General features: G+C 40.9%; 1 protein-coding gene across 6 annotated transcripts in view; it reads left to right on the top strand.

Annotated features, from left to right (window-relative positions):
* Nucleotides 1-12,549, top strand: part of LOC130296458 (chloride channel CLIC-like protein 1) — a 477,677-nt gene extending 465,128 nt beyond the window's left edge. For all 6 annotated transcript variants that reach the window (XR_008849218.1, XR_008849217.1, XM_056547995.1 and 3 more), the window contains one exon: nt 11,406-12,549. Coding sequence is in view for 4 of the 6 variants with exons in the window: in XM_056547995.1 (XP_056403970.1) it covers nt 11,406-11,660 (255 nt within the window). In the remaining 2 variants the exon portion in view is untranslated. The remainder of the gene's footprint in view (nt 1-11,405) is intronic.
* Nucleotides 12,550-13,504: the final 955 nt, after the last annotated feature.

The following is a 13,504-nucleotide window of genomic DNA, read 5'->3' as shown; positions in this document are numbered from 1 at the left end:
TAAAGGGGTATTCCAGGCAAAACTTTTTTTTATATATATCAACTGGCTCCAGAAAGTGAAACAGGTTTGTAAATTACTTCTATTAAAAAATCTTAATCCTTCCAATAGTTATTAGCTTCTGAAGTTTTCTGTCTAACTGCTCAATGATGATGTCACGTCCCGGGAGCTGTGCATGATGGGAGAATATCCCCTTAGGAACTGCACAGCTCCCGGGACGTGAGTCATCAGAGAGCAGTAAGACAGAAAACAACAACTCCACTTCAGAAGCTAATAACTATTGGAAGGATTAAGATTTTTTAATAGAAGTAATTTACAAATCTGATCAACCTTCCGAAGCCAGTTGATATATAAAAAAAAAGTTTTGGCCTGGAATACCCCTTTAAGGCACAGAAGTAGGCAAACAAAAGCTTAGCATGACCTAAGGGGCATGTCTCATACCAATAAGTTATTTTTAAATTTAAAGTAGTCTGCACTTAAAAACTGTGAATGCTGTGAATAAATAACAGTAGCTGTGCATGGTTTATCTTTTTAAGCATTATCCAACTGAAGTACTTTGTGCAGATGTCTAGAGAGACGAATTAAGAGTTTGGTCCTGTGTCCCAAAACCTTAAAGGGGTACTCCTGTGGAAAACTTTTTTTTTTTTTTAAATCAACTGGTGCCAGAAAGTTAAACAGATTTGTAAATGACTTCTATTAAAACATCTTAATCCTTCCAGCACTTATTAGCTGCTGAATACTACAAAGGAAATACTTTTCTTTTTTGGAACACAGTGCTCTCTGTTGACATCACGAGCACAGTGCTCTCTGCTGCATCTCTGTGCATTTTAGGAACTATCCAGAGCAACATATGTTTGCTATGGGGATTTTCTACTACTCTGGGCAGTTCTTAAAATGGACAGAGATGTCAGCAGAGAGCACTGTGCTCGTGATTCAGTGTTCCAAAAAGAAAAGAATTTCCTCTGTAGTATTCAGCAACTAATAAGTACTGGAAAATTAAGATTTTTTAATAGAAGTAATTTACAAATCTGTTTAACTTTCTGTGACCAGTTGATTTAAAAAAAAAAAAAGTTTTCCACCAAGCTGAGCCGTGATTGGTTGTTATGGTCAACTCACTCCATTTTTCCTCTCACTCAAAATCTGGGCATAAGTGGCTAGATTTGTCCCCATACTTGGGTCATCCATTTTCAGATGCTTTTCTTACCATCTTTAAGACATTGCAGAGTATACAAAGCACCTGTTTGCTGCTTTTTCTTTACCCATCTAACTCCTCCCAAACCATCTTGCTATGGTTCTGAGGTCAAGTGACCGTGAAGGTGAAGCCTCCACCATTCTACTTTGACAAATAGTTCTTTGCAACATGTGAGGTATGTTCTGGGTCATTGGCCTCTTGAAAAAAATTATGACCAAAACAGATGCAAGAACATGTGGCCACAGTCTAAGCATGTCGCCAACGAAACACTTACTCCAAGGCTTAAGATTGGGAATCTTACACCTTTGCTTTCTTTGCGCTTCTCATTCTAACCTTGCTACAGAGCAGTGCCTATACACCTTCAATAGCTGTTGACTGAATGCCAGTTCAGCTGTTCCCCTACAAGTACACCTTAAGACGAGCATGCATGTGTTTTTACAGGGGAGAACGGATTAAGCTACTGCTAGAGATATCTAGCGCTGGCTTATTTCTAGGAAGAAAAAAATAATCGGTTATTAGAATTCATCACATGTTGCGGATAGTCTGGATGCCCCATACACATTAAAATAGTTGGTCAGTCCTAACAAAAATGTCTGGTTTCTCTGATGTTTAAGCAGGCTGTAACATATTTTTGCTTTATGTTTGTATTAACGTTGGACTTAAGAAGGTCATAGACGATGGGTAAGGAACATACAAGCTTTTCCTCTAACCTTCCCCATGTTGGTGCATGCTTGCTCACCCAAGTATAGGCATGTTGTCTACATTATGGATAAGGACAGCGGTGCCTGCAAACCTGTCCTGTTCTCTCAGGAGTCCTTTGGCACTGGCCTGTCTCCCAAGGAAAGAAAGTTTGGACAGATAAATCCAACATAGTTGATTCTTTTTTCCCTAACGTTTGGGTTATGTACACCTTAAAGGGTTAGGCTTGCATGTCGGGATCACCAAGTTTTAAAAATTTTTTTTAATGAAAAGTCACACTAAGAAGTCTGCTCAGCATTGCAGTAACAATTGGCGCTTATGCTTCTCTGTTGCCCTTTACCACTGCTGTTCCCATTGAGCTATTTATAACCCATCCTCCCTTTCAACTTCATTACTCCCAGATGAAAAATAGCGAAACGTTTTGGAGGTAAGTGGAGGGTATTTGGGCATTGTTTAACAGCACCTTTGGGCCTGGTTATTTCTGTGGTGTTTCTTTATAGGTGAATATATGCAATTGAATTTATGGAGTAGATTGGACTACTATTCTTGGAAGTTGCATATTGGCATTTGCATTATTCATATATAGGACCATTGCATGCTATATATTGGGTCCAGCTCACTAATGCATATGTTGCACTAGCTCTTTAATATTTATTGTATGAAATGTATTTACGTGTGAAATAAAATGTGTGTTGTCTTATTTATATTGTTTTATGGTGCTATAAAATAATTATTATCATTTATGTAGAGATTCTGCAGTACTTTCAATTTGATTCATTGATTCAATGGTCCATCCATGTTTTATAAATAGGGGAGGTTACATAAAAGTGGGTAAACCAGTCCCTAACTAATCTCTGAATGTCTAAAGTGCAGAGAGCATAGGGGGAGACTGCTGAATATGAGACTTTTGATGTCTTCAAGACCCAGAGGTCTCAAAAGGGGGCAAAGTGATAATAGAGGAGACCAGTTAAGGAATGTCGTAGGCCTGCATGAAGAGATGTCTTTAGGGCATGTTTAAAACTGTGGATTTTGGGTATAAGTCTGAGGCTATGTTCACACGGCAGAATTTCGGCATGAAATTCTACTTCCTGCTGTGTGAATCGAACTGAATCCCATTGAAGTGTATTGGCTATAAATCCATGCAGAATTCCATGCAAAAATTCTGCCATGTGAACATAGCCTAAGGGTTTGGGACATTGCATTCCAGAGAACTGGTGCAACACAAACAAAGTCTTGGAGAGGGGAGTAAGAGGTTTGGAGACTTGTGTGGGTGAGAGTAAGGATTTTTTTACTCTATTCTGGACTGAATAGTGTAGTGACTGACAAAGAGCAAGGCATTGCTGTAAATTCTGGTGAGGGAAATGAGTCTGGCTGTGGCATTTAGCAGTAGTAAACGAGTGGATTTTGGAGAGGTTAAATAAGCATTTAAGAACTTGCTGTTTTTATATATGTCTTTGTATGTATGTTTTTTTTAGGGGTTAATTCTTGGGGTATATTTTCAATAAAACTCATTTGTACATTAAAGGGGTAATCCGCCCCTAGACATCTTATCCCCTATCCAAAGGATAGGGGATAAGATGTCAGATCCCCGGGGATCGCTGCTGCAGCACCCCGCTATCATTACTGCGCAGAGCGAAATCGCTCTGCACGTAATGACGGGCAATACAGGGGCCGGAGCATCGTTACATCACGGCTCCGCCCCTCGTGATGTCACGGCCCATCCGTCAATACATGTCTATGGGAAGGGGGCGTGGCGGTCGTCATGCCCCCTGCCATAGACTTGCATTAAGGGGACGGGCCGTGATTTCATGAGGGGCGGAGCCATGACGTCACGCTGCTCCGGCCCCTGTATCGCCCGTCATTACACACAGAGCGAACTCGCTCTGCGCAGTAATGATGGCGGGGTGCCGCAGCGGCGATCCCCGGGGTCCCCAGCAGCGGGACTGCGGCGTTCTAACATCTTATCCCCTATCCTTTGGATAGGGGATAAGATGCCAGGGGCTGAGTACCCCTTTAAAGGAAATTTCTCAATAAGAACATTTTAACCCACCTGCCGCCTCTGCCCCGGTGTCCTGGTATCTCGCTCCACTCCTCCGCCGCTGTCTTCTTCCTGGTCAGACAATAGGCTGAGCTGCAGTGTGATGCATTGAGCCATAACATCGCTGCAGCTGGCAAATAGCTGAACCTTAGTTTGATGCGCTGACCATGGCTGGACCAGGAAGAAGATGGCAGCAGAGGAGCAGAGCGAGATCCTTTGTTATTTTATATTCTGGGTGCCCAGGCATAATGGGGTTACATTTTTCTACTTGAGATATCCTCTTTATTTGACAATAAATGTGTTATTTTATTTATTTATTTATTTTTTTTGCTGTATAATTTACACTTGAGTTGACTTTCAAGTGAGGTTTAACATTAATCCCAATAGTGTTGACTTGGAGTTGAGAGCATGCATGGGATTCATTAACCCAGGGTTTTCACAGAACAAGCTGTTTGTGCTATGAGTTCTGGGTGTGACCCTTCAGGGTTTTGCTTGGCATCTGCAATGAGAAATTGCAGCTTTAACACCCTGAAGGTCTAACCTCATAGTGACCTCCAACTGATAAATCAACACTTCAGGGTGTTAACACACTTTTTATTACATAACTGGACACTTCAAAGTCTGAGAAAGACCTCAGTGTCAGACAAACCTGAAAGAATTGCTCTAAATCACACACATAGTACTAAGGGATCAGTCGCCTATGTCTACATGTGCAGCACTGTCCTCTGTGGCCCTTCAGCTTTCTAACTCAAATGCATTATTCGAAAAACACAATTGCTACACAATATACATAGAAATTACTACTGTATATAGAAATAAATATAGAGCAATAAAATCAGCCTATTTTTCATGTAAATGTATGTTCTGAAGTCCAGTGACACTTGAAAAGGTTATGTGGCTTGGCTGTAAGGTTTAGATACATTCATATTATAATTTTAATGGTTTTAGCAGATTTAGTTTATATGTTTCTTTTTTTAGGATGATTGATAATTTGTAGGGTAAAATGTTCACCTCTTTAAGGAAACATGAACCCTGAGCGTTTGGGGGGGAAAAAAGTTTGGAAAAGAATACATGTTGCCTTAGGTTTGCCTGAAATTCTGGAAAACATTATGAAATTTGATATAGTATATCATATAGCTGTTCTGGTATTATATGTTTCTAATGCTGCATTTGTCTCTGCCAAGACACCCCCCCCCCCCCAAAGGCTGTTGATCTATCTCAAAATTTCCTTCTAAATTTGAGGTCCCATTCGTGTGGAAATGCTGGGAGGAAGGTGGGATGGGCCATACATTTAACACAACTACAGGGGCCCCTTTAGGAGAGATGTGGTATTGCAAGGCACCCAATTATGTAGATGGTTGTTGTGATTCCTCCAGATCAGGATCCCTCCTTTGCAGTAAAGAGGAGTCACAGTGGGGATCCCTATATATAGTCCATTCATATGCTTTGACATGACATTGGACAAGGGTCACCTTAATGTGATAGCACCTTTTTAAGCCTCCTTGACATAATGTTTTTAACTTTTTCCCCCCTACATTTGGCATGTACGATGGGAAAACTCCCAACATATGTGCAAAATGTCTCCATAGTTTTCCATTGTCATTGGCAGAGCCCAACAGAGTATCTTTTTGCCCATACACTGCAGATCAATAGCAAAGTTTACTAGCCTATTCCGTATAATGGACACCATTCTAGGGTATGGGTGATGTATGCCAATGTATGACGAAAAAGACAAATTCAGCTCACCACTCCAACGTATACTATGACTGAAAAATGACTTGGATTTTCGGAGAGCAGGACAGGCAAACAGCGCACCGTATCCCGGACGTGTGTCAAGAAGAGGGCAAAAAAGCAGGGGCCTCCAGCTGCTCCAATACAACATTTTGTTAAAACTTCACTTTTATTCCAGACATGTTGAAAGCAATGTGATATCCAACATGGTGATAAAACAAGAGAAACGCAGGGAGACAAATATACATGTGTTCCTAAGTGCAGAGAACCCAGTCCAGGTAATAACCAGGAACATAGACGCCGGGTACAAAAACCATTCAGCATGTGAGCATGTTCCTAGCATCATTTAGGCAAACAATCACAATTAAATGCCCAAAATTAGTAAAAAAATTATCTAAGTATCACGTTGGCACATACAACATAATTGACAAGTGTGCACCAATAGATAAATGGGCTCACATAATAAAACATGGCTATAACTCTACATAAATGTCATATTAAAGTGGTATTCCAGGAATTTTTTTTTTATTTGACTATGCTACAGGGGCTATAAAGTTAGTGTAGTTCATAGGGGTGTGAATCGCCAAGAATTTGGCGATTCGATTCAAATCGCGATACCAGTGTGGCGATTCGATATATCGCGATATATCGCGATACCGTCTAGGTGACGATACATCGCGATATATCGCCCACCTGGGAGCATTCATAGATCCCAATAGACGCCGCTGTCAGCTTTGACAGCGGCGATCTAGTACTCCGGCGCGCACTTTTCTCATGTTATCCCGTCCGGGCTGCAAAATAAAATAAAACGCACTTTATCTTACCTGCCAACGAGCCCGCGGAGCTCCGGTACAGTCCGGTACAGGTGTTCGGTCCCCGGGCTGTATTCTTCTTACTTCCTGTTAGTCCGGCACGTCACATGGAGCTTCAGCCTATCACCAGCGGAGGCGGGACATCTCTGCGGCCAGTGATAGGCTGAAGCTCCGTGTGACATGCCGGACTAACAGGAAGTAAGAAGAATACAGCCCGGGGACCCAACACCTGTACCGGACTGTACCGGAGCTACGGGGGCTCGTTGGCAGGTAAGATAAAGTGCGTTTTATTAAAAATTCCACATCCCTAAAAGAATCGATTAAAAAATATTTTGAATCGATTCTGTATCGGCAAATGAAAAATCGCGATTATCGCGAGAATCGATTTTTTCTTACATCCCTAGTAGTTCATAATATACAGGATTTGCCATTTATATGGATACACCTTAATAAAATGGGAATGGTTGGTGATATTAACTTCCTGTTTGTGGCACATTAGTATATGTGAGGGGGGAAACTTTTCAAGATGGGTGGTGACCATGGTGGCCATTTTGAAGTTGGCCATTTTGAATCCAACTTTTCTTTTTTCAATAGGAAGAGGGTCATGTGACACATCAAACTTATTGGGAATTTCACAAGAAAAACAATGATATGCTTGGTTTTAACGTAAACTTTATTCTTTCATGAGTTATTTACAAGGTTCTGACCACTTATAAAATGTGTTCAATGTGCTGCCCATTGTGTTGGATTGTCAATGCAACCCTCTTCTCCCACTCTTCACACACTGATAGCAACACCGCAGGAGAAATGCTAGCACAGGCTTCCAGTATCCGTATACACTGCTATATACTACTATATACACCGCAGGAGAAATGCTAGCACAGGCTTCCAGTATCTGTAGTTTCAGGTGCTGCAGAATGGGCAAAACAAAAATTGGAACAGGACCCTCAGTTTACGCAGAAGATTTTTTTCAGTGATGAGGCAAACTTTTATGTGAATGGTGAAGTTAACAAACAAAACCACCGCTATTGGTCAGACACTAACCCACATTGGATAGATCCCTCCAAGACTGTTGGAACACAAAAATTGATGGTATGGTGTGGTATATGGGGTACAAAGATAGTGGGGCCATTCTTCATCAATGGAAACCTCAAGGCCACTGGATATGCAAAATTGCTACATGATGATGACTTTATGCACTGAAGCTGGCACGTTCCCTGAGTTTTTCCAGCAAGATGGTGCACCACCACATTATGGGTGTCAGGTCCGAGCATTCCTAGATGAACAGTTTCCTGGAAAATGGATTGGTCATCGTGGGCCAGTTGAATCGTCCCCAAGGTCTCCCGATCTGACCCCCTTAGACTTTTATGTTTGGGGTCATCTGAAGGCAATTGTCTATGCTGTGAAGATGTGCAGCACCTGAAACTACGGATACTGGAAGCCTGTGCTAGCATTTCTCCTGCAGTGTTGCTATCACTGTGTGAAGAGTGGGAGAAGAGGGTTGCAGTGACAATCCAACACAATGGGCAGCACATTGAACACATTTTATTAGTGGTCAGAAACTTGTAAATAACTCATGAAAGAATAAAAGTTACGTTAAAACCAAGCACATCATTGTTTTCTTGTGAAATTCCCAATAAGTTTGATGTGTCACATGACCCTCTTCCTATTGAAAAAACAAAAGTTGGATTCAAAATGGCCGACTTCAAAATGGCCGCTATGGTCACCACCCATCTTGAAACGTTTCCCGCCTCACATATACTAATGTGCCACAAACAGGAAGTTAATATCACCAACCATTCCCATTTTATTAAGGTGTATCCATATAAATAGCCCACCCTATAGTGTCTGACTGTTTTCTCACAATTCTTCTGTAATTTTTACCCCAATATTTATTTTTACCAGCATACAAAATGACTGTTGTCTTAGATTTTTTCCAGGTTGCAATGCGGCCGAGACCTGACTCACTAGTCAGCTCATGACAGGGAGCCTGTCTGCTTCAATGAGTGGAGGGATTGCTTGGTGGGAGAGAGATCAATCTGCAACTAATGCAACAGCTGTAGGCACCCTGATTGAAAACCACAGGTCTTTTGAATGGATGCAGCTCATATATGTTTCAATGGGTGGGGTGGCTGATGTGTGGGAGGGAGGAAAATGGAATTATGGGATTTGTAGGCAAAAAAGAAAAATCAAACCGGAAATGCCAGTTCACAAAAAGCTAGCCACAGTGTTATAGTAATCTCACAACATAGCCATTTATCCCCAAAACAAGTGCAGATCCTTCCTAAGCATGTCCATTACTGTTTGCCAGGTACGTACTAAAATCACCTTATGGTGGATAACCCCTTTAAGTTTTTGCAGCCCAAAGAATAGCTATACAATTGTCAAAATAGATGCCAAATGCGGGGTGTACCCTGACCATATTGTACAACAAGTATATCGTAACGATGTCCATATGGAAAAATTGCAATGACAATAAACTAAAAGCAGGGTATAATGGTCACATACCACAAGCATAATGAACAAACACAATAACCTAAGAAAAGCAAATGTAGTACACTAAATGTCAACACAATTACATGGCATAGTGTGATGATGCATAATCAGTATATGTACATCAGGTTATGTCTGGCATTCATGCCAAGGGGGCAGCGAGTATCAAGAGTTAAAATCCAAAAAGCCTCCCTGGACCTCAGCTTTTGGGTCCAGTCACCTTCCCTACGAGGTGATTTAACTCGTTCAAGCCCTGTCACTTCATAACCAGTGGTGTCGCCTAGATGGTGGTCTCTATGGTGTTTAGATAGGCCAGATGTAGATCGGTTGCTACCCAAAGCATTGCTCGTGCAGCGAAAATGTTCAGTGATGCGAACCTTTAATTTTCTAGTGGTACACCCTATGTATTGAATCTGACACTTCGTGCAGGTTACCAAATAAACCACGTGGTTGGTATTGCAGTTAATGGTATATTTTTGTTTTGTGACTGTTGACATGAACTCTTTTGTGTTAATGATAAGTTTACAACAAATACACCTGGTAGCACCACAGTGATAGCACCCTCTAGTCGACAACTGGCATTGGTACTAGCAGTCGTAAAGTCACTGGTAGACAAATAGTCTCACAGGGAGAGCCCTTTTTTTACTACAAATTTTGCGCCTTTTTGTAATAGATTTGCATATGTTGCATATGTATTTTATGGCTGAAGTCGACAACTGGCATTGGTACTAGCAGTCGTAAAGTCACTGGTAGACAAATAGTCTCACAGGGAGTTGGTAAGTGAATCTCATATTATGGGAATTTGAATTAAGGTATTGTACAAATGAAGTGACCTCCCCCTCCACACTAGGAGAAGGTCATCTATATATCGGCTGTACCAACCCACTAAGGGGTGGAAGATGTTATCTGCCGTATATAGATGGACCTCCTCCCAGTGGGACATGTATAGGTTTGCCAGAGAGGGGGAAAATTTGGCCCCCATCTGGCATCCTGTCACCTGAAAGTAATATTGCCCATTAAATTAGAAAAAATTGTTTCAAAACAAAAAGTAGAATATCCGGTTTGAATTGTTTTAAGTCCTGGCTGTAATTGGAGTATTTGTTAAGATGGCAAAAGATGTCTGAAATTGCTGATTTTAGGCATACTCACTGAGAAACAAAAGACTTATATGCTTCCAAATTTTCCAAAATGCCTGTTTTCCATGGGTTTCCTAAAACCACAAAAATGTGTTCCCTCTGCCATTATGCCCCATAGTGGCGGGCATAGACTCACTACAGGAACATGTGGGTGAGTGGTTAGATCATCTTTTTCAACCACTTGTGTCCTGAACAATGGGATATATTATGGACATTAAAACCCTATTGTATACTACACAATCTTTCCCATGGAGCTCACACGTCACGTCACTGAACACATGTATACCACACAAATCAGCAATTTCAGCTATCTTAACAAATATTGTCATCTGAACTGATGAATTTCCTCCCAGATCTTCATAGCATCTGGAGCTTAATTTTTGCAAATTCCCTATGCAGACTTATAGAGTAATAATAAAATGCTTTCTGTCTGTAGCCACCACTAGATGGAGCTTAGGAGTTTACTGAAGACATTGGATCCATTCAACTATCTACCCATACTGAACATCATACAGTGTCATTCTTTATTCTGAGTAATTATCTGGCAGTAACATAGAGGAAAATACTTGACTATGTCATAGTGGAATTGTATATACTTGTTTTCTTCTAACCACAAAAAGAAACACACTCTGCACATGTTAATGAATAACATTCAGATCTTTTGCAGATCTCGGTTAGTTGTCTATGTCATGGTGGTGCAGCACGTTCTGCCACAACTTTTTTGTGGGTACATTGGTGTTCCCGTATGCACATAATGTGTCAATTGTCCTTGGAGAATGAATAAAGAGGGGAGGGGCCCATATAAAAAAAAAATTTGAAATGCCGCTGTGTGCTCTTTCATATAATTATTATCATTCCAACCATTTATACTAATACAGATGTCTCTGGTACCCTTTACCTCACCTCTTTGTAGATGAAAAAAGTGTTGTACCCCTCCCTTGTTTAGGCATTTTGCAATGCAAATGTATCGCACAATCTATGAGAGAAGAATAAAGGAGTCTTAGATAGAGTTCTTTCTCTATGGGCTTCAAAGCACTCGGATAGGCTGTTTTTGTGATATGTAAGCTTTGTTGGATTCCTAACTTAATGTTCTTTTTCTCAGGAATGGCATTATAGCAAAGAAGACACTGTTAATATAATCTTTACATGAAAGATGTGGGCTGTGAAATATTTCATATTGTCACCCAAAGGCTTCAATATACACTTCATTCATATGTGCTGCTGAAACATGGTCCCTGTGTTGGATTTTGTACATGTCTGCAGCCCCATACTTTTCTACTCACAACTTTTATTTTTTTTATTTTTAGGCCATCAGCTCCGTTATTGCCAGATTTGTGGTTCACCCCATGGAACTCTTCAGCCATACAATTGGCAGGAGCCTCCGCAACATCATGAGAGAGATCCCCAGCCAGTGGCAGCTGCCTGTCTTCCTCTTATTTCCACTCACGTTCATCAGCATTCTGATCACAGCCCTCACCAAAAGGAAGGATGCCATCTGTCATCAGACCATAGTCACCAATAGGTCTAGGACTTCCAGGGCTGCTCTTATGTCTAGGACTTAAGTTTTTCCTTTAAATATTCCAAAATATTGAAGAAACTCTAATGCACAAAGTTGGAAGAGACAAACAAGAACATATTTGTGTGTAGATTTCCATATGAAATTCTATTATATATAATGATTTTGTGTTCACATCAGCGTTCAGAGCTCTGTTCACGGATTCCACTAAAATTATGGGATTTTAACAGAGAAAAAAAACCTGCATATCCGGTTTTTTCACCGTTAAAACTTGCAAAATAACTGACATTTAACAGAAATGCTGACGGACCCCATTCAAAGTAAAAAGGACCTGTCGGGTACTGTCGATGTCGGTTATGACACACTTTGTCCCAGCCCCGTTATTCAGCTTTTTCAGCTGTTGTAACGGAGCTCCACAATGCTAATGTGAACCCAGCCCAACTCGGTTGTGCTTTAGGCACTCCTAAAAGACGATATGTATTATGTGCTAAAAAAAAACAATTCATCATGTATTGTCATTGTACATCACAGGCTTAATCATTGGTTGACATAGAAGAAAGAGGAATTTATTTTCTTTTTGGAACACAGTGTTCTCTGCTGACATCTCTGTCCATTTTAAGAACTGTCCAGAGTAGGAGAAAAATCCCCATAGCAAACATATGCTGCTCTGGACAGTAACTAAAATGGAGAGAGATGTCAGCAGAGAGCACTGTGCTCATGATGTCAGCAGAGAGCACTGTGTTCCAAAAAGAAAAAAAAATCCTATGTAGTATTCAGCAGCTAATAAGTACTGGAAGGATTAATATTTTTAATAGAAGTAATTTACAAATCTAGGAAGAAAGAATTGTGTGTGCAGCTCAAAACCAAAAATCTAAAAAAAAAGTCGATCCTCACCGACCAATAGAGAAAAGTAAAATATTAAAATGCATTAGCCATACCTCAAGGATTTTACCAACCCATATGGTACACAATGAGAGCAAAAGGTCTAAAAATGGTATAATATTTATTACACGGTTGTATAGCAATATAAGAGCATATGATAGATTCACAAATAAAATATATTAAAATAAAATGTGCACTAAAATGTTATCTGTCTACCATTGGGCCCTAATGGTAGAAATAGTGTGGAACACTGTGGCTGATTCTCAAAGCACTGGTTGTGATTATGTTGTTGCTGTGGCTCAGACGTTCTAATAATTCGGCATGAACTCTTGCTGATAGTCCGGCATTTGAGTGTTAATTATTGAATAGCTAAGTCCGAACATTTAACAGTCCTGAATATGACTGGCATGTCTTTGTAGACAATTGTGAAATATTATCTCACTGATCCTCCAGCCGCTGGTCCCGTGCTGCGACAGACCTGATGGAAAGTCTTGCGGCTGATATGACAGTGCTGACGCTGCGAATAGCTCTGTCTGGTATGGGCAGCTGCTAGCTCCGTGTAGGTGATATGGAGCGATTTCCCAGGAGGCAAATAAAGATTTTGCTCCGGGAGGAGACTCGTGGTTCCCAAACGCAGATTAGAGGATCAGGTGTGGTAAGTAGGATCTTGTGCAATGTAGAAAAGCCGGAACTTCAGTGCAGATTACGGCCAGGCAGCAGGGCTTGTTTTTAGTGCCATTTTCAGACGATAAAAGTAACTCTAGACGCGTTTCAGGGTGCTTAAACCGAACCCTTCTTCAGTAGACAAATTGTAGTACATACAATTTGACTACTGAAGAAGGGGTCGGTTTAAGTACCCTGAAACGCGTCTAGAGTTACTTGTATCGTCTGAAAATGGCACTAAAAACAAGCCCTGCTGCCTGGCTGTAATCTGCACTGAAGTGCCGGCTTTTCTACATTGCACAAGATCCTACTTACCACACCTGATCCTCTAATCTGCGTTTGGGA

Source organism: Hyla sarda, chromosome 12 (genome assembly GCF_029499605.1).
Source record: "Hyla sarda isolate aHylSar1 chromosome 12, aHylSar1.hap1, whole genome shotgun sequence".
In the NCBI taxonomy this organism is placed as follows: Eukaryota; Metazoa; Chordata; class Amphibia; order Anura; family Hylidae; genus Hyla; species Hyla sarda.
The sequence above is the reverse complement of the archived record's forward strand: the minus strand, read 5'-3'. Positions and strand labels throughout refer to the sequence as shown.